At 35.3% G+C, this 24,883-nt stretch overlaps 2 protein-coding genes across 4 annotated transcripts in view; one reads left to right on the forward strand and one right to left on the reverse strand.

Moving 5' to 3' along the window:
- Positions 1-4,938, forward strand: part of cher (filamin protein cher) — a 1,020,924-nt gene extending 1,015,986 nt beyond the window's left edge. For both annotated transcript variants that reach the window (XM_069837665.1, XM_069837667.1), the window contains one exon: positions 1,908-4,938. In XM_069837665.1, coding sequence (XP_069693766.1) covers positions 1,908-2,092 — 185 coding nt within the window. In that variant the 3' untranslated portion in view covers positions 2,093-4,938. The remainder of the gene's footprint in view (positions 1-1,907) is intronic.
- Positions 4,939-5,858: 920 nt separating this feature from the next.
- The window catches only part of LOC138707776 (uncharacterized), a 63,342-nt gene continuing 44,317 nt past the window's right edge, over positions 5,859-24,883 (reverse strand). Inside the window, exons 4-7 of one of the 2 annotated variants that reach the window (XM_069837669.1) lie at positions 23,815-23,951; positions 22,018-22,246; positions 10,379-10,490; positions 5,859-6,321 (exon numbers count right to left, since the gene is read on the reverse strand). In XM_069837669.1, coding sequence (XP_069693770.1) covers positions 10,405-10,490; positions 22,018-22,246; positions 23,815-23,951 — 452 coding nt within the window. In that variant the 3' untranslated portion in view covers positions 5,859-6,321; positions 10,379-10,404. Of the gene's footprint in view, positions 6,322-10,082; positions 10,491-22,017; positions 22,247-23,814; positions 23,952-24,883 lie in introns of those variants that run through there. The other variant, XM_069837668.1, reaches the window with a different exon arrangement.

The raw sequence follows: 24,883 nt of genomic DNA on the forward strand, positions 1-24,883 counted from the left end.
TAGTAAAATATCGCTGCAATCGAAAAGTATTGGGAATAAATGTGAATAAAAACAAAAAAAAGTTTTCTTCCCAGGCAGGATTCGAACCACGAAAGTCTTAGTTACCAGTCTATCGTGCTCTGGAGTGAACAAGGCTCTGAAATCAGCTACAAGGGTCGGTCCGGTTTTATTTTTGCCACTACTGTATATCTTGAAGAGAGTATGGATAACTGCTGCATATACAGAGTGGATGGTAACCTCTGCACCAAAATGAAACTGGTAATAGATCATAAGGAGAGATTTAAAAAATCTAAAAAAGTATTTTTCCCTAACACTCACTGTTTTAGAGGAAATCATTATGTTTCTATGAAGCATTTAGCAACAGCACGGCTATTCTAGCAAGCGCCGCATGCACTTCTTACCTTCCCCTCTCCTTCTGCTTTAGTCAGTTGGTGATGCTCGACAGTGTCCTGCGTTGGAAGATTTATTTAACGATTTTCGTAATTATTCAATTTAAATTCACGGTTTCATTTGCAAAAAAAAAAAAAAAGATTCAAGACATTAACTGTTCAGATTATTTTTACCTACTGTATCTGATTTCATAGCAATCACCCATTTCTCTCAGGCCATTACCGCAATAGAATGCTGCAAATATTGGGAAAGACTTTTTTTTTTCCTATTTAACGTTGCTTCATTGAAGGAGAAGTGTAATAAACGTTTTGTTACATTTAACATGTAGAATCACCTCCTAAATTTTGGTGCAGAATTTGCCATCCATCCTGTATAATAGTCATATGAGTCGTTGTTGATGGACTAGTGCCTTCTGTACTTCCCTTTGGAAGGTTGAAGCACAATGATGTAGTGTTGACTTATCAGACATAAAAATGGAAAAACATTTCTTAATCCAGGAGGAAAATTAAAGTTGAACGTTATATATCACACCATGTCCTATGTCACATGGAAAATGTTAAACATTTCACAGATAAATGTCGTAGGCAGGAAATTCTTAAGTTAGTCAGCATCCTCGCCTTATTATTCTGTCATTAAAGATAATGAATTGCCCTTTGCTGGTGCTTAGCGAAATGCCAGGAAAATCTTAGTTGACTATATCTAAGGCACTGGCAATTGACCAACCATATTTCATATTCGATAGTTAATATTCCTGACTTTATCTCGCAAATTAGGCATTGACATTGACTGAAAATGTTTTTTTCAGTTAAGTTTTCAGTGAGAAAGTGAATTTTTATTTACATAGTTTATTGTGTTGTGGCTGAAAGTTTTACATCTGCAAACAAATCACTTAAATGCCTTTCACTTTGTACAAAATATCACTCTTTAGTGATAGATCATTTTTCCATGAAAAGTAGAATTTTTCATACATAGTTACAGGTTTCTAAACTGTACTTCTTACAGAAAAGTTTCAGAAGCATTGGTTCTGCGGACTGTAGTATGTCCCACTGGCAATATTGTCTTGATACATTGGGCCTAACTGCACTGTGATGGTTGTAATACCCTAGTCATTCGTCTATTAGTGAAGATGGAAGCAGTAAGGAGTTTGAGATGGAAACAGTTTCTTTCATAATAATATGAAGAGTACAGGGGAAAAACAAAGTCACAATGCTCTTAAGGGTGATGTCATCTTATTCATTATATCACAGCAACATTTATTGCTGTTCCTAATCAAAAAGTAGGAAAGAATGATTGTATACATGGTGATAATTCTTCTTTACCAGTTTTAATAAGAAAAACACTAAAGCTTGCAGTACTATAGATGATATCACCTTTATGACAATTGTGACTTTGATTGTACTCTTCATATGTAAATTCACAAAAATTGTATGACATGCACCATGTTAGCTTTTCGTCTAGTACATAAACCTGCTTATATGTAGTTTGCAGTTAGTGCAGTGAAATGTTTAAAATTACAGGAAACAACATTCTGTACGTGGGCGTGTATGGTCCCAAGAGTCCGTGTGAGGAGGTGTTCATCAAGCACATGGGTCGCAACAACTACCAAGTAAACTATGTTGTGCGGGAACGAGGCGAGTACATTGTCATTGTCAAGTGGGGTGATGACCATATCCCAGGCTCGCCATTTAAAGTGGATGTGTGATTGCTGTATTTCCATCCATGGCATTTCCTACATTTATTGGCTAAGCAATATCAGCATCTTTCTAGGATTTAGCATTAAGGAAGGATTCCTAAGTGCCACAGAAACTCAAATGGAGAGGAATGTGACGATGGATTACACATCCATAAGTTTAAACTTTTTCAGGGAATAATATTAAGTGCTTCATTTTTTTTCCCAGTATTTTAGCAAGGATTTAGAAGTGAAGAAAGAAGCACTTGGACGTTAAGTAGGATTTGAAACAGTGCATAACTTGGAGTCCAGAGGCCCTTTAATAGATGTTTGGATGTCTGGAATCTTTAAATTTTAATATTTTTGTTTAGATAGGATCCAATTTATGTAGGATTTTTTTTACTTGTAACGTTTTGTTACAAATATAAGGCATTTGTAGCAGAGGCCTCCCTTCTCTTAACCTTATTTACGTGCTTTTGTCCCCAGGCATTTAACGTTTCCACTCTCGTGTAATGCACATCTGAGCCACGTGTCTTAGGCATCTGGTCTCGATAACTTCTAAGTTCTTGGAACCTGTCGTAGAGGGATAATCAGCCGTGTGCGCTACATGTCAGTGAATGGGTTAAATGACCTAATAGCCTGATTTCCGAACATCGATGGCTGGGTAGCTATGGATGTGATAGTTCCATGAAACGTGAACTTGCAAGTATTGAATTTAAACCACAATGTGGCTTACATGTGCTCATTTATTTTTGGACAATTAATTGCAGCAACACTGAACTGATCCCGTCATTTGCAAGTTGATCTGTTGTAGTAGCAGTTTCTTAAGGAAGTCTTCCACAGATGAACTCGAAATCATTCCAAGTACCAACACTTGCCAGTTCTCAGCATGCAATGCAGTTCAGACAAATCATTCCACTTGAGTTTCTGTGATATGCCATCCTGTTGTTTTAATGTGGTATAAAAAAGTGCCTTAAATGTAAATTATTCATACTGTTAATTTCTGATAATCTGCAGCCAGAGTTGCACTTGGCAAACATACACATGATGCTCAACAGCGAACTGACCATTTAGCTGTCATTCACGTTACTGACCTGGCAGAAAGTTTTCCTTTTAAAATGTAGTAGACATGGGGATAATAATGTTGCATTTTACCACAAACGCAAGTAAGTTATTTTCATTAGACATCTTTATCAATTTTATAAACTTCACAATTAGGGCGACATATAAAAGCAGGCAGTAAATTGTAGACATGTAATGTAGTTCACCTTTTTTATTGCTTTATATTTTATTTTTATCATGTCATAATAGTGAGATGAAGAGACAGTAGTGTGGGTAACCTCTTGATTTACATTGATAAGAAACAACCGAACATACACATTTTTCTCATGTATTGAAGTTATTAAGGGCAGATGAATTTCAGTCAAATTTTAGGATTTTGCAAATCAATTCTCACTTCAGTGACTATTAGGAAAAAAAAGGAGTTCATACAGAAAAACAAGACGAAACTAAACAAACTAAGAAAAAATCATATTTTCATAATTAGTCTATTTGGGTACTCACTAGATTAATGACAGAAAATGCGGTCAAGTAAAAGAAAACAAAAAAATAAATAAAAAAATAAAAATAATAACAATAATAGATCCATATTTTCATAGTTATTTATTATATACCATTACTTCATGTTTGAAAGGTGAAAACCAAAAGTCTGACTAGAGCTATCCACTTCCCTTAGTGCACTTAATTGTCGCAGTGGAAAATCAACTGCCAAAATTACAGCAACAGTACAGTGTACTGAGTAATAATTAAGGAAATTAGAATTGCCCCGATAGTTAGAAAGTAGAATTCCTAACGATAATGAATTAGCAGTTGACATGATTAAAGATGTCAGTTTTACGTACGCTGCTTATCCTACAGCATTTGTGTATTCACATATTTCAGTAATAAGAAGAAGAGAGTTTTGTGTTACATTCACTTATGAGACTTCGCACTATTTGACCTGAGGCAACAGTGAGGAAGCCATCCTTATTTTCGATCAGTGTAAATTAGTGGGTAACTGCACTCTCCTTTAGATTAGACGTCCAGCATCTCGAAAGGTGCCATAATAGTATTTACACAGTGGTCAATTCCTGGTGTATTCATGTGCATGTACCTGAGGCAGGTAAAGAGTAATGTTTTTGTTTTCTTCAATTTTATACAATTTATTTTTCATTATTTTCATTTGCTTGTTCTTGCTATCCCATATCTTCCAGAGTCTATTATTGTTACCAGTGGCGACATGAGACTAGGAGCAGTCCGTCTGGGTATGTCAGTAGATATCATTGTCAGTATCATATTGCCATATTCTGTATTTAAGTTGCACTGCCCATAGTAAAAAGTATTTTAATAGAGTTTAAAATAGCTCAAAATGACTGATGATTAACTTGTTTGTTTCCAAATCTATGTGCACACATGGAGCCTCTTAAACAGCCAGGGGTGAAGATCCGACTGCAGATGCATATGAGGTAAAGATGCCTCAGATTCAAAAGACAATTGAAAACTAAGTTCCAGCCATTTTGAAGCGTATTTTAAAACTAATATTAATTAGCATGATGGGGCACAGTCCTATCAGTACCCAATGACCAGTCGCCACTGATTGTTGCAGATGATATTTTTGTAGTTAGTATGATACATGACAATTGTGTTAGGTGAGACCAATTTAAACTGTAGCTTCAAGCTTTTTATTGCAGAATTTATCAAGTGCCTTAAACTGTGACAAAGGAAATAATGGATTCTGAGCAAAATTTTTACTAGATTGCAGAAAACATGTAATTTTTCCTTTATGGCTGTAGCTTACGATTAGTGTAATATATTATAAAATAAATCCTGTACATATTTTCTTTGTTGTGTTCTTCATTTGCTACTGTTACTTTGTACCTTGACCATACAGACTGGTTTTACATCAGATTCTTTATTAAGGATTAATATACACTTCTTTTTTGAACAGGGCATGTGCGAAATGTGGAAACGGATTTAAATATAAGAGAAATATAGATACTAGACAAGAATTGAAAATATTTAATTGAAATGATAAAGTGAACTATACACTGGTTTATATATATCGATAGTATATTATCTACTATTATTTAGATTAACTACATTATTATTATGTTCACAAAGTTGGACAGTTAACTAATATTTTGTCCTCTGTTAGGTGATTTTGCAAAGCAGAAATATATATATAAAAAAAAGAGTTTGTCCAGTTGTTTAATTACCTGCAGATTTATAGATACAAGGTATAGCTGCACATCCCACATACTGTACAATGAATGTTTCAAGGCTAATTCCAAAATTTAAGAAGAATTTGCAAAAGAAATATGGGATATCTAAAGAAATGTGAACGAAAAAAAAAGTAGTTTATTGTAGGCTATACATGTTTAATGCATAAATAGTGTCAGTGGTAGCTAGGGTTGCCACCTGTCCCGTATTTTATGGGATATCCCGTATTTCATGTAAAAATTACGCGTCCCGTATTATAGAGTCCTTGTCCCGTAAAGTACAAGTTTTTTTCGTTGTCTGAATATTCAAACCAGAAGACTGACCTGGTTCAACCTAGAGCAGGTATCTGAGCTCAGTGTTCATATTATAGGCCTACTCTCTGATCAACTATCGACATATAAGCTAGATATTGATAGTTCGTCACAGATATGACAGTGGTTATTTCCGTCTTTTCAGCCCGGAAGTAGTAAGTAGTCGGTGTACTCGGAGTGAAAGTAAGAAAGACGTCTTTGCCTTTGTTGGCTTTTTCTGTGCCGAATTTTTTATTTTAAAGAAGCTAAGCCAAATTCCAAGTACACCTGGAAAAAATGAGATTCTCTGGTTCTTTTTCGATGGACCATGAAATTAAATCATACCTGAAATAATTATGAATATTTTTACTTGCAAGTAAATTAATTCACTACTACTACGACTACCACTACTAATAATAGTAATAATAATAATAATAATAATAATAATAATAATAATAATAATGTACAATATTAATGGAAAACAACAGCTAACTACTATTTTTAAGTTTTTTCAGACCTGTCCCTTATTTTTGTGAAATGTCTCTTATTTTTAGTCTATGTTCTTACATTGTTCATCAAAAGGTGGCAACCCTAGTGGTGGCAGGTATGGTGGGTGGTGATAATACTAGAGCTGACAGTAGTGGTGATTGGTTGTGGTCGTCATCGTCATCGTGGTCGTGGTGGTGGTGGTGGTGGTGGTGGTAAGAGGATGACCTGTAATGGTAGTGGCAGCGGTAACTTTGTGTACCTGAAAATACAGGTCATGAAGTATTTCGTGTACTATCATTAACGTTTATCGAAGTGGAAAAAAAAGAACTTAAAAATTATGAAGCTCAATGCCACAAGAATCTAAAATCATGCCAGTATTTCCTAAATAATAAAATATTCAATTTTTCTAAATTGGAAAAATATGTATAAAGTAAGAATCTCTCTGGCTCCTTTGTTAAGCATTGTTAAGTAAATATAATGGCAACTGGCATAGCTCAGGAATTAGCAAGCTCATTTCGTGCTTCGAGGTTACACTTAGATGAGGGTTTGAATTCCACTTAGGCTGGTTACCTGGTTGGGATTTTTCCGAAGTTTTTTCCAAACTATAAGGTAAATATCAAGTAATCTCATGGCGAATCATCAGACTCGTTGCTTCAAATAACCTCTTCTTATCACCAATTACATCACACATTTGATGCAGTGTCGTTATACAATGGATTAAAACACATCTTCCGAATATACTGACAATGTTAAAATCTACGGTTTCTCAAAACAGCTGGCAAATTAAGTGATAGTTATTTCAAGAACAACACTTAACAGTTATAGAAATTTTGAAGAAAGTTCTGAAAGGTTTGCCTGACATTTAGTTTCACGTGCATATATCACAGTGACGATATAAAAGTGACAATTTGCTTCTCCCCTAGGGATGATCATTACAGAAACACTAGAAACTGGATTACGTAGAAAAAAAACATGCCGTTTCTTGCTATAACCTCGTAATTTATTTTATGTAAAAAGTCTTAAATTTCAACATGGGAGGGTGACTACAGTGCTCATGGCATCAGATTTGTTGCGTTACCTACGTTTGTTCAAAGTGCTCTGCGCCTACTTCGACTAGAGCAGTGAACGTTAGATTGTTTGAAAAAGAATAAGCTTATACACCAGAAAAAAGTATCATAGAAAAATCTGGAGAACTGCTAAAATGGCGGCCATGTCAAAATCATCTCTTGATTTTCACACTCTTACCATATGAAACATTTAATATCTCGTGAACCATTCAACATACTTTAAAATATTCTTTAGAAAGCTCTGACAATGCCTGACAACATACAAAAATAAAATTCGTTAGGAAATAAAAACTTTTTTTTTTCTTTAATATTTCATGAAATTCTATCTTACATGATGCCGAGACTGACAAAAACAAGAAAGCTACCGAAAAAAGAAGAAAGAGGAAGGGGAGAGTTCATAGATGCTGGAAGGGGGGGGGGAGGGAGATTGCCAACATTCACCTTGTCAGCATGACATATTACATAAAATTTGCAGTTCAGTCTTTGCTTGAGCCATGGGGATTTTTTTTTCCTTGGATTAAATTTCCTTTGCCATGAAAAGCTGATGTATTGACCATTATAATGATTAATACCTACATGTGAATTGATACGAATTGGATTATTTAAAAAGAAATATCAATATGTTGATCAAGATGAGCTTATATCTTCAATCAAATACAGTAAAACCTTGGATTACGAGTAACTTGGTTTGTGAGCGAACAATGAGGAAACATTTATGTTTGACTATTACACTTTTACTACGGCACACTACTTTTGACCAGTAAAACGGTATGAAAGGATGTCTTTCAACCAATCATGGCTGCTTATCGCACAATTTTATCGCGTCCCTAGCATTTGTTTAATTTTATCACGCCCCTAGCATTTGTTTATTTTTATCACTACTCTAGCATTTGTTTCTTTGTTTGCCAACATTTCAAACTGCACTGGTCTGGGCGTCAAAAAACAGAAAATTACAAACCACTCCAGTCGATGCACAGCACTTTCAAATATGACTCGCACTGGCATTCAAGAACAAGAATTAATAAAGATCACTGGTCATATATGAAGAGCACCATTTGAAAATCCTGAATAAGTTGAGGGATATACCATGTATATCAACGAGTTCACTTCTTTTATGCACACGTCCAATATAACATCAACTGAACCACCAACCACTAAAACATTCAAATTTGAAAATTGTACTTTCAATAATTGTTTCTTTTAAAATGATTCATGTTTATTTTTTATTTCATCATCGTTAATTAAAACGTTTCTTGTTTATTTCACGTATCAGAGATTGTTTAATACTAAGATTTATTGAAAATCATCTGTCAAGTGACGTTGATTACTGGGATCCGGATGATTGAAGTGGAATGCAAATGTTTTAATAAAAATGAAACTGAATCAACAAAGCCTTCTTGACTAGTAACCGTCCACAGAGTCCAATGAAGATTCCATAGTTGGCACAACTGATAACAAGAAAACATAATCATAAAACACTACTGCCCTCTAGCGTAATGTTGAGATGGTACAATAGTACATTTGAAGACAGTTGTATTTTCGTAAGCCAATTAATATTTTATTGTACTGGAGTACTTTATTACTTCTAATCTTTATATACTTTCTTCTAATCGTGTAATAGTCAGTTAAATCCCACTCGAGTTTTGATTTTCTCCAGATAAATCAAAACCTCTAGTGAGATTACTGTTGATAAACGAGCAGTGTCTTGCAATACAAGCAGCACGATTTGTATGTAACTTGATTTGCTTGCAAGCAACAGCAAGAGGTAATGGAGGGGATCTCGTCTGAGGAGGAAGAGGGGAAAAGAGTGAGCGAATTCCTCGCTTCAAATGGGATTAAAGCAGTGTGTAAAATGTGGGAAGCAGTACAAAATTTTCTTCAAATTCACCACCCTGATAAGGTTGTAGCAGTGCGTGTGATAAATCTGTTTAACGACAATGCAATGTTATATTTCCGCAAAATCCTCAAGACGAGGCAAAAGCAGGTGTCATTGGATAGGTTCTTAGTCAAAACAAAAGATTCTAATCAGTCAGAAGTGATTCCGTTAGGGACAGTGAAAATATTTCTTTTAAATGTTCAAGGAGTTTACTAAGCAGTAAAACAGGTGAAAGATATTAAAAAAACAAAATACAGTAAAGTAATTGTCTTGCACTATTGTATTGAATTTTACTTAAATTATACTATAGTTTATATGAATAAAAGTTTGTGAAACGAAATAATCTGGGTTTGCATTGTTTTTATGAAGAAAGTCGCTTTGATACATGATGCGAGTGTTTTGGATTAAGAAAACATTTTCGAAACGAATTATGTTCATAATCCAAGGTTTTACTGTATACTTATTCACATGCGAGTTAGGAGTATACGTGCTTATTCACATAATTAATATGTAGTTCTTAATTATCCATATTGTATTTTCCTACGTATGATATTATGGAATATTGGGCAAGAGCTGCTGCTCACCCACCTAAAGCATGCTTCAGATCAATAGAAACAGAGAATTCATAAAATTGAAACATAGTACAAGCCTGACATTGTTATAATGGATTTTAATGCTTATTTATACTGGAAGTACTGACGTACTTCCTCTTTTGCATCTCTAACATACTTTGTAATCCCGTAGATGTTCCTATAATTAGTGGAAAAGAATGAGGCGCATTTCTTTAAACTGATAATAAATGACAACGAACAACACAAGATTTTTTAAGACCAGCCTTAATTTGGTTTTTGGGTATAAGGTCATTAAAAAGAAATAAGTACATTTTAAGTAAATTGTCATTTTGTGCACGTGTTTTTCTTAATATCAGTCATTTTATTAAAAATTATTACATTTGATGTAGACTACATCATTCCTGAATAATTTGACCATTAGGTACTGAATATGAACAAAATTCAGTCACAATTGAGGTTAAATTTGTATACAGAAACACATAGATCACAAGTCAAAAATCACTTTTTTAGTAACAGTAAGTTTGAAAAATTGTATTTTCGTCAAGATCTCGAAATAAATTTTTTTCAGAATCTGAATATTTTCTTTTTGTACTTCAAATAATGAGATAGTAAATATTGGTGCATTTACATGCTTTGCATTACCTGTACGAGTAACATAGTAGAACATTATTTTCATTTAACTTTGAGAATTTACAAGCGTCATTTGGTGTTAGATACAATACATAATATTACATATGATTAAATTAATCGTAATATGGACTATTTACCTGCTGGAAAGTATGATGTGACAGTGTTAGCAGCAAAACAATATCACCATCAGAACCAATGGAAGCAAACTCGTTGGTTGGTGTTTTGCTGCTCTTGACTTTTTGAAATTTCCTGTACAGAGACAAATAAAAATAAATAACTTCTTTGATCAGTTTCTGTATCAAATAAGCAGTACATGTACACAGTCAGAACAAGGTAAAGTGACTGGTGATCTTATGATGAATATGCAATTAATCTGGACCCTGGAAAAGTTAAAGTAAACTTGCTGCCTCTGAAATTTATTAGTATAACTTTAGAGGGCACTGAAACAAACAATGAACAATATCAGCCCATTTTACATGAGAGACGCACGTGAAAGTGAGTCGTAACTACGTTAAAAAATAGGTGTGCATGTTTCTGGATAAGAAATAAGAAAAATATTAATAGAGAAACCTAAATGTTTTCCTTATGAGAATAGCAGCAAGCTTTAACTGCACTTTTTAGGGGCAAACTTGTCACGCCTTCTGAGGACGAACTACAAATCTAAGAATGAAATAAACATGGTTTAAGCACAATCTAGTATATACAGTCACGAAGCGTGAGTTTTGAGGGTGCTAGAAACAATAGACTGTGACGGTACTATTTTGCATTGCCTGTAATGAGGCGATATTAGCGATCCTAGTGGTGAGCAACTACCTAATGTTTGCATATTTACTACGTATTGAGCTTTGCGACTGTATATACTAGACTGTAGTTTAAGCATGATGGAGTCCCATCACACCTCTTCCTTTGCATTAGAGATCCTTTCAGTGAACAGTGCACTCACTCTCAGTTACTTCACTGCTCTTACAAATTCAACTGCACTGATAACTTTCATGAGTTTCCGGAAAGTTAAATGTAGAGTTATCAGCACTTGTAATTAACAGTTGGGGTAACTTCAAGTTCAATATCTATTGTCGTCCATAGATGTCTCCACTAATATTTTGTTAGTGATTTTTTAGTTATTTATATTTATTTTTGTTTGCAGAAATTTTCAGTAGTAATATGGCTGATAGCTTATATATACCCAGATAGCTTGGCCTTATAGGCTTTGACGGTAACAATTTTTGTCAGGTTTACTATGCTGCCATCTAGTTGTTACATAAGGAGTCACGTCATAACTCCCATTTAAGTTGCATTAGCGACTGTACTGTCAACTTGTGTTCGTTTACAGTGGACGGTGGGCGATACTGGTTGTTGTTCTCTTCAAAGTGCTACCGATTTTAACATAGGGATGAGTTATCTGTTGTATATGATCTAGGCTGATAGGTACACAGTGAGCTCTGTACTACTAGTAGGTGCAAGGTTTTTTAATTAAAGAACCATGTGATAAAAGATAGTGTACATATACACTTCCAACTCAATCATAATATGATTAAAAAAGCAATAATTGTTGGTATTTGACGTGATTATTGAGATAAATAATGCTAGTGGAGAGAGAGCTAGATGTAACTTCTGCTTCAAAACTGCAACCGTATTCAGCTGTGGTGGCTATGACAGCCATATTGATAAACATGTTAAAATATTTTACATTCGCCCATATGAATGCTTTCATGCCATTGGCATTGGTAGAACACCCAAAAATAAAATATTCCTTGACTGATGACATACAGTCTGAAGTTGATGACGAAAATTAAGCTTAATATGTTCGAAATTGTCTTTATAAGTCAAAGACGTAGTTATAAACACACATTGTTATCCTAATATGTCATAGAAATTAAAACATTTACCGTAAGATCCACACCTGTGGAGTAACAGCGCGTCTAGCCACAAAACCAGGTGGCCCGAGTTTGATTCCCGGTCAGGGCAAGTTACCTGGTTGAGGTTTTATCCAGGGTTTTCCCTCAACCTAATATGAGCAAGTGCTGGGTAACTTTCGTTGTTGGACCCTGGACTCGTTTCACCGGCATTATCACCTTCATCTCACTCAGGTGCTAAATAACCTGAGATGTTGATAAAGCGTCGTAAAATAACCTACTAAAATAAAAATAAATTTACCGTAAGTTGTGTAAATAGAACACCAAATTTGTAAAACTATAGAGATAATATAGTAAATTAATTTATTGTTATCTATATTATAATTTAATATCCGTTATTACAGTTTACGAAACAGTAATGCAGTATCGCCACAAGTAGGTATTTGTTCGAATCAGTATGAACAGCCAGGTAACTACAGGCCGAGGTATAGTTACCAGTAGATGCACAGATAACTGTAAAGATAACGATAACTGTTGTTTCGATAACTCATTTTAAACATACAAGCATGTTAAATCATAGATAACTCTGTATGTACAGGTAACTGTCTTTCCAGAAACCGGGCATCAGTGATAGATTGGAATGCCACCGAGATTACCAGACCTAAATCCAACAGACCATCATTTGAAGACCATCAGTTAGCCTGGTTGGCATAGTTAGTATAACACTGGCCTTCTATGCCCGTTGTTGCGGGTTCGATCCCGGGCCAGGTCGATGGCATTTAAATGTGCTTAAATGCGACAGGCTCATGTCAGTAGATTTACTGGCATGTAAAAGAACTCCTGCGGGACAAAATTGTGGCACACTGGCTACGCTGATATAACCTCGGCAGTTGTGAGCGTCGTTAAATAAAATATAACATTAACATTAAAGACCATCGCATATAAAGTAATAATAAACAGTGAAGAATGTTTATGTTCACAAGTTCTGAATGTGTAACACATAGCCTAATTCGAGGAATTTTTAATGTGTACATTCACGTTTCCCAGTTTCGCATTCCTCATTTTCAGATATCTGTGGATAATGGAGGAGCTAAATTTGAATGTCTGTTACAAACGAAAAAGTAACATGATCTCACAATTTGTAATAAAAATTAATTGAATCCCAGTTGTGGCTATTATTCTGATTATTACACTCTTACTACGTCATACTACTTTTGACCAATAAAACGGTACGAAAGGACGTATTTCAACCAATCATGGCTGCTTATCGCACAATTTTATCGCGTCCCTAGCATTTGTTTAATTTTATCGCGTCCCTAGCATTTGTTTAATTTTATCGCGTCCCTAGCATTTGTTTAATTTTATCGCGTCCCTAGCATTTGTTTCTTTGTTTGCCAACATTTGAAACTGCGCTGGTCTGGACGTCAAAAATACATATAAAATTACAAACCACTCCAGTCGATGCATAGCAGTTTCAAATATGACTCGCATTGGCATTCAAGAACAAGAATTAATAAGAATCACTGATCATACTTACAATATGCATCTTCTGAAATCCGATTTACAAATAAATGAAGAGCACCGTTCGGAAATCCTAAATAAGTTGAAGACACCATGTAGGCCTAAATCAACGAGTTCCACTTCTATTACGCACACGTTCAATATAACATCAATTGAACCACCAACCACATTCAAATTTGAAAATTGTACATTCAATAATTATTCCTTTTAAAATTATTCATTCGGAAATTCTGAATAAGTTGAATACACCATGTAGGCCTAAATCAACGAGTTCCACTTCTATTACGCACACGTCCAATATAACATCAATTGAACCACCAACCACATTCAAATTTGAAAACTGTACATTCAATAATTATTCTTTTTAAAATTATTCGTGTTTATTTTTTATGTCATCGTCGTTAATTAAAACTTTTCTAACACTTGTGTATATTAGTTAGGTTATGTTATAGCTTCTGCTATATGATATTGTGGATAGTCACGTATCAGAGATTGTTTAATATTAAGATTATTATTGAAAATCATCTGTCAAGTGACGTTGATTACTGGGATTGGGATAATTGAAGTGGAATGTTGCATTTTAATAAAAATGAAACTGAATCAACAAAGCCTTCTTGACTAGTAACATTGCCATTGTGTATAATAGATCGAGAACTTCTCGACGAGAAGGCATTGCTCACTACTGCCATCTAGCATGCATCTAGCGTAATATTTGTAATGTTGAGATGGTACAATAATACATTTGAAGACAGTTGTATTTTCGTAAGTCAATTAATATTTTATTGTATTGGAGTACTTCGTTACTTCTATTCTTTATATACTTTCTTCTAATCGTGTAATAGTCAATTAAATCCCACTCGAGTTTTGATTTTCTCTAGATAAATCAAAACGTCTAGTGAGATTACTGTTGATAAAAAAGCATTTTTGACTTGATGTTAGTAGGGCCATATTTGTTCTTATTTTGTATTGAGAAACAAGAAAACCGTTTTCAGAATGATATACTAGCGACTTACTCTCAACACAAATGATATAAAAGTTTTTGTATTACACATGGACGCAGTTGTGATTATTAAGCATACAAAATAAGTGAGATGAATTTGATGATTGCCATTTGATTTCTTCACGTGGGACTCTAATATCGAGGATCCTATATAGTAGATTTGAAGCACGTAGAAACCTCTTCTTAAATGAGAGGGTTTCAAGTAAAATTTATTGGTCATTTCTTACCCAAGTAAATATAAACCCTGCTCAACTCTCATATGGAGCAATAATGAAATTTTCCTTTTGAGGTTCTGTAAATCCAGAAATGGAATTAATCGTACTGCCAGGCTAGTAGGGGCCAAGAAGTTGGTAATGATGTCCACAGGCATTGAATGTAAAAAAATTACATAAATGCTTTTTTGTAATACAAAGATGGCAATAAGAATAATAATGAATATATTGGTAACGGAATAGTTGTTGTTCAGTTAACTGTCCAAGGACAGGTCTAAACCTCACAAATGATACTAACAAAGCACCATTTATGAGGCAACTAAGCCAGGAGATAATGGGATAGTGTGGCCAGTTCCTTTCCCCCTCCATTGCTTACATCGCCGACTAGTTACATATTACGCTAATCAGATTTCAGATGTATACAAACAGTTGTTCTTCCTCTGACACATTGCAACATTCGTTTTCTTGAAATATTACAAAAACTATTGGTCGTATGAAAAAATATTACATGACAAAACGTTCCCAAATGACATGATCTGTTATGTGTGTGAATGATTGTATAAGGTTACCGTCCATCCTGTATAGAGATTGGTTCATATAAATTCGAGACTCTGAATAGCTATATTTATCTTTGCACAGAAATTAACTGTAAGAATAATATTAGTGTTGAAATAAAGCGAAGAATATTTTTAGCAAATAGAACTTTATATGGACTAAGGAAACATCTTACATCTCAACTAATAACAAGAAACACAAAGATACTAATGTATAAGGTGCTATTGAGATCAGTGTTGATTTATGCAGCAGAGACATGGCCGATGACAAAAATGGATGAAAGAACTCTGGATATATTTGAGAGAAGAGTTTTACGGCTTATATTTGGACCAGTGGAGGAACAGAATGTATGGAGGAGAAGATATAACCATGAGCTATATAAACTCTTGAAAGAACCAGATATTGTAGCAACCATAAAAATCAAGAGACTGCAATGGGTCGGGCATGTGTTGCGGGCGGATGATAGAACTATGAAGAAAGTGTTTAGCACTAATCTGGAAGGAACAAGGAAAGTTGGAAGACCAAGATTGAGATGGGAAGATGACGTGAGAAAGGACATACAAATACTGGGAATAAGGAACTGGAGAAGAACAGCTTTGTTGAGAGAGGAATGGAGAAAGCTTCTACAGAAGGCCAGGGCTCACACAGGGTTGTCGTGCCATTGTTGATTGATAGGCTATATCAACCAGAACCTCAGTCAAAGGTAAATGAAATAGTGATACATGAAAATGATAGAGTAATGTGACTTATTTGCAGTTCAATGCTCGGAACAGAATTGACAGCTGTAGAAGAGAGAAGCTTATTGAAATTATGGACAAAAGAGACTTTTGTTAACTACATACAAACAGAGTGAATCGTAAGTAATGTCATTAATTTCAGGGGGGTTATTCTTTGCGATATTTCAAACAGAACAGTTGAGTACAATTTTACTTGTTCTGAAAAGAAATTTTAAAATGTAACTTGCCACAATCAGGATTTGAACCTGGGCCTGATCGTTTCATGGTCAGGGATGCTAACCACTACTCCACAGCAGTGGACTCAATGATTCATGAGGTGACTCAGCTGAAGATGAAGATTAATTATTTTTGGTATGTTATATTACTGCCATCAAATACTAAACATAGAATTATTTTAAATTGTTTGTCACAAACATTCATGAAACTATAACGCAGGGAATGCCATGTTATACTTATTACTTACTTACTTACAAATGGCTTTTAAGGAACCCGAAGGTTCATTGCCACCCTCACATAAGCCCGCCATCAGTCCCTATCCTGAGCAAGATTAATCCAGTCTCTATCATCATATCCCACCTCCCTCAAATCCATTTTAATATTATCCTCCCATCTACGTCTCGGCCTCCCTAAAGGTCTTTTTCCCTCCAGTCTCCCAACTAACACACTATATGCATTTCTGGATTCGCCCATACGTGCTACATGCCCTGCCCATCTCAAACGTCTGGATTTAATGTTCCTAATTATGTCAGGTGAAGAATACAATGCGTGCAGTTCTGTGTTGTGTAACTTTCTCCATTCTCCTGTAACTTCATCCCGCTTAGCCCCAAATATTTTCCTAAGCACCTTATTCTCAAACACCCTTAACCTATGTTCCTCTCTCAGAGTGAGAGTCCAAGTTTCACAACCATACAGAAGAACCGGTAATATAACTGTTTTATAAATTCTAACTTTCAGATTTTTGGACAGCAGACTGGATGATAAGAGCTTCTCAACCGAATAATAACACGCATTTCCCATAGTTATTCTCTGTTTAATTTCCTCCCGAGTGTCATTTATATTTGTTACTGTTACTCCAAGATATTTGAATTTTTCCACGTCTTCGAAGGATAAATCTCCAATTTTTATATTTCCATTTCGTACAATATTCTGGTCTCGAGACATAATCATATACTTTGTCTTTTCGGGATTTACTTCCAAACCGATCTCTTTACTTGCTTCAAGTAAAATTTCCGTGTTTTCCCTAATCGTTTGTGTATTTTCTCCTAACATATTCACGTCATCCGCATAGAGAAGAAGCTGATGTAACCTGTTCAATTCCAAACCCTGCCTGTTATCCTGAACTTTCCTAATGGCATATTCTAGAGCGAAGTTAAAAAGTAAAGGTGATAGTGCATCTCCCTGCTTTAGCCCACAGTGAATTGGAAAAGCATCAGATAGAAACTGACCTATACGGACTCTGCTGTTTGTTTCACTGAGACACATTTTAATTAATCGAACTAGTTTCTTGGGAATACCAAATTCAATAAGAATATCATATAATACTTCCCTCTTAACCGAGTCATATGCCTTTTTGAAATCTATGAATAACTGATGCACTGTACCCTTATACTCCCATTTTTTCTCCATTATCTGTCGAATACAAAAAATCTGATCAATAGTCGATCTATTACGCCGAAAACCGCACTGATGATCCCCAATAATTTCATCTACGTACGGAGTTAATCTTCTCAAAAGAATATTGGACAAAATTTTGTACGACGTCAACAAAAGTGATATTCCTCGAAAGTTACCACAGTTGGTTTTGTTGTTATACTTATTATTATTATTATTACTATTATTATTATTATTATTATTATTATTATTACTATTATTATTATTATTATTATTATTATTATTATTATTATTATTATTATTATTATTATTATTAGACATGCACGTAGTGTCCGAGTAAAAACACGGCAATTCTTTAAATTTTTAATCCTCGGCTCCGAATAAGACTTGGATTACAAATGTCACCTGGTTCTTTTTTTATTTATTTTGGGCCCGATTGTATAAACCATTTAATCTTAGATCAGAGGTTAAATTGATCCTTGTTTCAGCTGAACTTGGAATTTTGTGTTGTATAAAGTCTAATCTGAGATTAATTTGTCTCAAACTAAAGTCAACTTTGACTGAAGAAATTTCTCCGATTAAGGCCCAATTGTATAAAAATCCCTGACTAAAGATCAACTTTGATCGAAGATCGAAAAGTGAACCGAGTTCAGACACTTCTTCTATTGTATAAAACTTTTCTGCGATCAAATTACCTTGGTTCAAATGCAATCTAAGTTCACATGAAAAGGATTTGGCAACATCGCATAAACAGATGAAATACGTGATGCGCGGACCATGTTACACAGGTTTGTTCAGTGTTGCCAATCTAGTGACTTTAACTCTTTTTCAACAACAATTTCTTTTAACTTTTATATTGCTTAAATAGGGATTTAGGGACCTTTTTAGCACCCCATAGTGACAAAATTTAATCTTTCTTTGTTGATAATGAGAAATCTAGCGACTTTACAACTACTTTTTGGAGACTTTCCGTATTACATTCTGTTGGAGACACTGGTTTTTTGTGCTATGTAAATAATGGCGGACAATAAGAAGGTTGACTGTTCTCCAAGTTGTTATCATGTTATGGTGTTTGATACTGCTAAACATAATAAAGCTTTATAAAATGACAATTTTCCTTTAGTAATACAGTTAATTGAACATTTATGAATGTACCTGTTATATCCATTAATAATTAATGGTTGTTATAAACATAATATAATTATAGGTTATGTTATTTGATACTGCTGAACACGATAGAGCCTTATAAAATATAAGAATGTTTGTGTATTAAGGCAAGAAAAGTTGATCTTTAGTCAGGGAGTTTTATACAATTGGGCCTTAGTAGGTTATTTTACGACGCTTTATCAACAGCTTAGGTTATTTAGCGTCTGAATGAGATGAAGGTGATAATGCCGGTGAAATGAGTCCGGGGTCCAGCACCGAAAGTTACCCAGCATTTGCTCATATTGGGTTGAGGGAAAACCCCGGAAAAACCTCAACCAGATAACTTGCCCCAACCGGGAATCGAACCCGGGCCACCTGGTTTCGCGGCCAGACTCGCTAACCGTTACTCCACAGGTGTGGACACCTGGTTCTGTTTTCAGGGAAAGCAAAGGGATGACATGTACCCGACTTGTAGTAGACTGTTTATTCATTGATTCTATTCATGATCAACCTTCCTGGATTCTCTTAGTCTGGCATTATTTAATGTCATTTCTGAGATATGGTAAGGTTGGTATAGGTTACAGATAAAAGTTGGGACAAACCGACATGCACTTGGAACAATGATACAGACGCGTGGTAGAGAAATGACTGGTAAATTTTCTCCAGTGCCCTCCCATTTGTGGATAGGGTTATTTTACGTGTATTAAATCGAAAATAGGGGCCACCCAGCCTTACTTTTTTTCAGTGGCAACGCTCTTAAGAGGCTTTGTAATAACGATGTTTTGTAACACTTGGTTGCACTCCGATTCTTCTACAGGGACATCATTTTATTTTTACTTCAATTTTTATTGTAACTGCGTTTCTAAATGTACTTGACTCCCACCCCTTTCATTAATGTCCTTGCTAACGTCAGTCACACAACTTACGGCCGCTGTTGCTAGCAGTGAAATAAACAGTACAGAGTACAGTGTGTTTCAGAAATATGTTGCATTTTCTATAGAAGAAAAAGCTTATATTATTGAAGTTTATTTTCACACAAGTATGGTGTGTAGCATAACTGAATTTATCTGTGTGGACTGAGCACAAGTGAAGATTAGAGTTACCGAAAGTACGGCACCCTAAAATATGGTACGGTACTTAACGGCATTATTTAAACAAGAGTTTTGTTTTACTATTTGTAGGTATGAAGAACGATGATGGAAACTGTAATTACAATATAACCGAATGTGAACAACAGTTTTTTCTTTATTTATTTTTTTTTTTTCACAATTTCCTGATTATATCATTATGGAATATTTTCGTAGAAATGTCATTAATCTGGTAGATAAATTTAGAGCAACAGAGTGTACAGAAAGGAAGAAAAGTGTAAGATGGCCAACAAAGGTGACAGAAGATGCTTTAGAAATTGGGGTTTCTTACGGAAGTGCTCACAAAATTCTCAGGAATAAATTAGGTTAGTAATATGCTGAACAAAGTAGACCTGAGTTTGTGAAAAAAAAGTGTTACTATTCTACTGTTTTTTGATAAAATACTGTAAAGTAATGACCAAATTAAAAATCGTAATACTATATTCTCCTGTAACATAAATGGATACACTACTTTTCTCTCGTCCTATAGCTAGTAAAATGATTTGTTTACATATTGCACTAGCAACTCCAAACTCCTGTAATGGAAAGGGGGGTAACAGTGTTTCCGAGTATAGCCAGGTTAATGTTAAAAATGTTAGTAAAAATAAAGTGATGTCTCTGTATATATTAAGTTCACTGTTGGCGGTCATTCCAGTATGGAGAGAGCAGTGCGAGCCTTGAGGCTTATGGCAAAAGCCTCTAAAGGCATAGCTACGATCTTGACTCGCAAGCTTGAGCGGGTGACCAGGGAGGGGGTATCGATTCACTCCATCTCCATACTAAACAAGGCTAGCCTTCCATCACAGTAGTACCTCGCTCTATATTGGTGCTCTCTGAAAGCACTGCGTTGTTGAATTTAGTTTAATCAAAAGTGCATGCATGTGTGTATTACATTTTAATTTTGCGTAAAATGGCTCAAATTGAGAGAACATTGAGGTCAATATTTTTAGTATTAAAAGAGAAACAGTCTTCAAGTTGGACATATGAAACAAAAATGTGTTTACAAAGACAGTAGATTTACAACAAATTTATATATTAAAATAGCAGATGGAGGAAGACAAAATAGAAATTTTAAATTTTTATGGTATAAGAAATATCCTTGATTGACAGGGTGCTCTGAGACAAATAAGATATATTCTATATTCTGTTTGGGGGTGAAAATGAGTGGTCATCATCTTCTTATGGGATCTGTGTCACAAAAACTTTTGATAGAAAAACCGATGTACATGTTCTCATAAAAAGACACAAAGTAAGCAGATTTTGTCCACTGCTATGGAGTAACGGTTAGGACGTCTGACCATGATATGAGCGGGTCCAGATTTAAATCCTGTTTGAGGTTTTATATGGGGTTTTGCCTCGATCAATTAAAACAAAATTGCTGGGTAACTTTCGGTGTTGGACCTAGGACTTATTTTTATTTTTATTTTAGTAGGTTATTTTACGACGCTTTATCAACAGCTTAGGTTATTTAGCGTCTGAATGAGTTGAAGGTGATAATGCCGGTGAAATGAGTCCGGGGTCCAACACCGAAAGTTACCCAGCATTTGATCATATTGGGTTGAGGGAAAACCCCGGTAAAAACCTCAACCAGGTAACTTGCCCCAACCGGGAATCGAACCCGGGCCACCTTGTTTCGCGGCTAGACGCGTTAACCGTTACTCCACAGGTGTGGACCCTAGGACTTATTTCGCCGTCATTAATTCACATATCATTATCATGCATACCATAGCCCAAGTTAAGTTCATGGTGTGGCATGCTGTACTTGTACAAGAGTGCAACCGTTAGGCTACCCAGTCATTCACAGAATAGGAGTGGTAAGCACAATAAGCCTCAAGCTGCTGTGTAAGCCCCCTTTTCCCTCCTCCATATAATAGGGAGGGAAAAGCAGATTTTTTCAGCCTACCCAGTATTTACATCACTGACTTTCTTTCTGAAGGAAGCCAAGGTAAGGCTCACCTTCAAAATCCATCACTCTCAGCCAACTGTTGTTCAAACTGCATCTGTTTATGCTCACCTCTATGAGGCACTTGATGGTTAATAAGAAATGTCCATCGCTGTAGTTGCCACTGCTGGTCACCAAGCTGTGCCATGCATCTTAGTTTGAGAACCCTCTTGGGAAAAGTCGTGTGAGAGGCTGGTAGTCTAAGCCCCACTGTGGCGACATCCAGATCCACAAATTCTTTGTCATTTATTGGATATTTTGTAGTATATTTCCCGAACTTCACTAGCCACTCCTGTGGAACCTGTAATATCAAAGATATCATGTCCGACCTGTTGGTTGTGATGAATATAGAAATAGGAGTAGAATACTGTAACATTTTAATATTTTGTTACAATAGTACATTATGCAACGAGCCTATAATGGTAGTATTTAAGACGGGAGTAGGTTTATGAAACGAGCGCAAGCGAGTTTCATAATTTTCATATGAGCGTCTTAATTACCATTATAGGCAAGTTTCATACGACTTTTTATGCTCGACCTTATTTCTAACTTGAAATTATTCATAAGTATTCATGTTATTCTTATCTGACTGGGGAGCGGAACTGACCTTGTGCAATATCTCGTAAATTGTGAGATGTGCGCAGACGCGAAAGTATTGATTTTTTTCCGCGAAACAAATGTCATTGACCTTGATATAATCTAGAGAGTAAAATAAACATTAATCTTGATATAATCTTGAAATTGATTTAGACATTGAAAAACGAGATGACAAATTGAATTTATTTGAATATTATTTACAATTAACGCTAATTATTATAGTAATAGAACATAACCTTTTGCGACAGTATTGGATTTCCAGCCTCCGTGACGTTTCGCTAGTTGTCTTTCGATTGCATATCCGAGAATAATCGATACTTGCGCTTTCATATTGCTGCAATGGTGTTTTCTGATTGGTGGAACATCTGAACTTTAATGAATAGGTGTACTTTAATGAGGTCCATTAAAGGGCTGCTACCAGGTGTATAATTACTACATTTCGGCATGGTCGAGCATAAACAAATTTGCAATTGAGTTCAGTGTGTTGAGTTTTCAAACACACACGCACGCACGTATTGTTTTAACACCTTTATTGCCGAGACCTTCCTGAGGCTATGTCTAGTTTGGTGGGTTAATTTGTGTGAAGATGTAGAAAGAGGTACTAAGAATAGAATCGTGTGATATATTACAAGCGTTTATGTAATTGACAGAGTAGGACTACTACTAGGGTTCGGGCAACTTTATAAAATAACTGCCTATTGGAAGGTGATTTTTAACTTCAAACCATTCAACTATATGAATAACTAAACAAACTAAAACCCAAATGGTTCCAAAAAGAAAAAGCAAGAAATAAATTGGAGCCAGAAATCATTTAAAACATAAGCAGAAGAGTTACCGGTACTTCTCAAATACCCAAATAATAAAACATCCAACCTACAGTACCTAGCCACATTAATAGAATCATCTTCAATTTATCAAATATCCCTACTTCATTTTAACCCTTAAAAGCCTGAATTATTTTTCGTCAAGTTTTTCGTTTATTTCGTTATAGATCGATTAAACGGGTGTAATTGAACACAACAATGCTTTTGTTTTTCATTGTTAATGCGAATATGTGGAATTACTTGGTGTGGCCATATGAAGATAAAAATTAATTCACAAATATCATGATATTTATTAGTAAGATGTATGGCAACCAGTCAGGCAACTTATGTGGAAAATCATTTCATTAAATATCATGAGTATTGTAAGATGGTAAAGTTACTTTCTGCTCCCTCTGGATAACTTCTGATTAAATATTTTGAATTTTGTTTATGTTATACTAGAACTTACTTTCTTGTCGTTCATATACCAAGTGATGTTGCTAACAGGCTTTGATGGGGGTGACGTGCAGTTAGCGTCCACTATATCACCTTCTGTGTACAATCCTCGAAGGCCCCAGATCCGTGGACCTCCTGCTGTTGAAGAAGCTGCAAAAATTCATATGGTTTTATAGGAAGATCACTGTAGCTGTGGTGTTTGATATGCACACTTTACATGTGAAATTATTTATTATTATTATTTCCCCACCCAGGGAGGTATAGAGTATACGTATATTATTGTTATTTATCAGGCAGACTTTTAAGACTACTGGGTGTTAGAGATGTAAAGCTTCCTATTTACTACGACACCAGAAGGAGATGTGTTCAGTATCACTTCTGCTGTAAGAATGACGTAGTAATAAAACATTTGTGGGAAAGTGGCAGAAGTGATAGAAAATTTTCGAGAAAACCTGCCCCATCATTCGTCCACCAACTTAAATTTCACTTGGATTGGGATGGATTTGGACTTTTGAACTTTCACGGGAAACTTATACGTTAGTCATTTGGCTAATGAGTTGTTTGTCTTTTTTATATCAGCTTAGTATGCCTTTTCATTCTGTTTCAATTCTACAGACTGAGATATTATTGTAGTTTTACTTCATATTATAGGCACTTGACTGTTCAACTTGTTTTATGACTTCCAACATATATATACTGCGTGTTCAGTTCAAAGTGTATCATGGCTCGCTGTATGCCGTCATGTGGCTAGTCGATGAGCCTAGAGAATTCAATCTTCCTACACTTCCGCAGAGGCGTATTACTTATGTGCCAGAGAAGTTGCCTAGCAAGTACGGCGTTCATTTTGAAGAGTACTTACCGATACGTACGGTAACGCCTGTAGTGGCAGGAATGTGAACTGTTTGGAAACACGTACTGAGGTGAGTTTTTTTCTTACTGTCAGGATATGGGGAGAGGGTTAAGACGATTACTTACGTATTTGTTGACATTAACTTCGACGGTCAACATGGACACGGAGCATTTGATTTGTATTGTGGAATGTCGCAACCGATGATAACAAATACTCTGCGTACGATTTAACC

Source organism: Periplaneta americana, chromosome 10 (assembly GCF_040183065.1).
Source record: "Periplaneta americana isolate PAMFEO1 chromosome 10, P.americana_PAMFEO1_priV1, whole genome shotgun sequence".
NCBI classification, from domain to species: Eukaryota; Metazoa; Arthropoda; class Insecta; order Blattodea; family Blattidae; genus Periplaneta; species Periplaneta americana.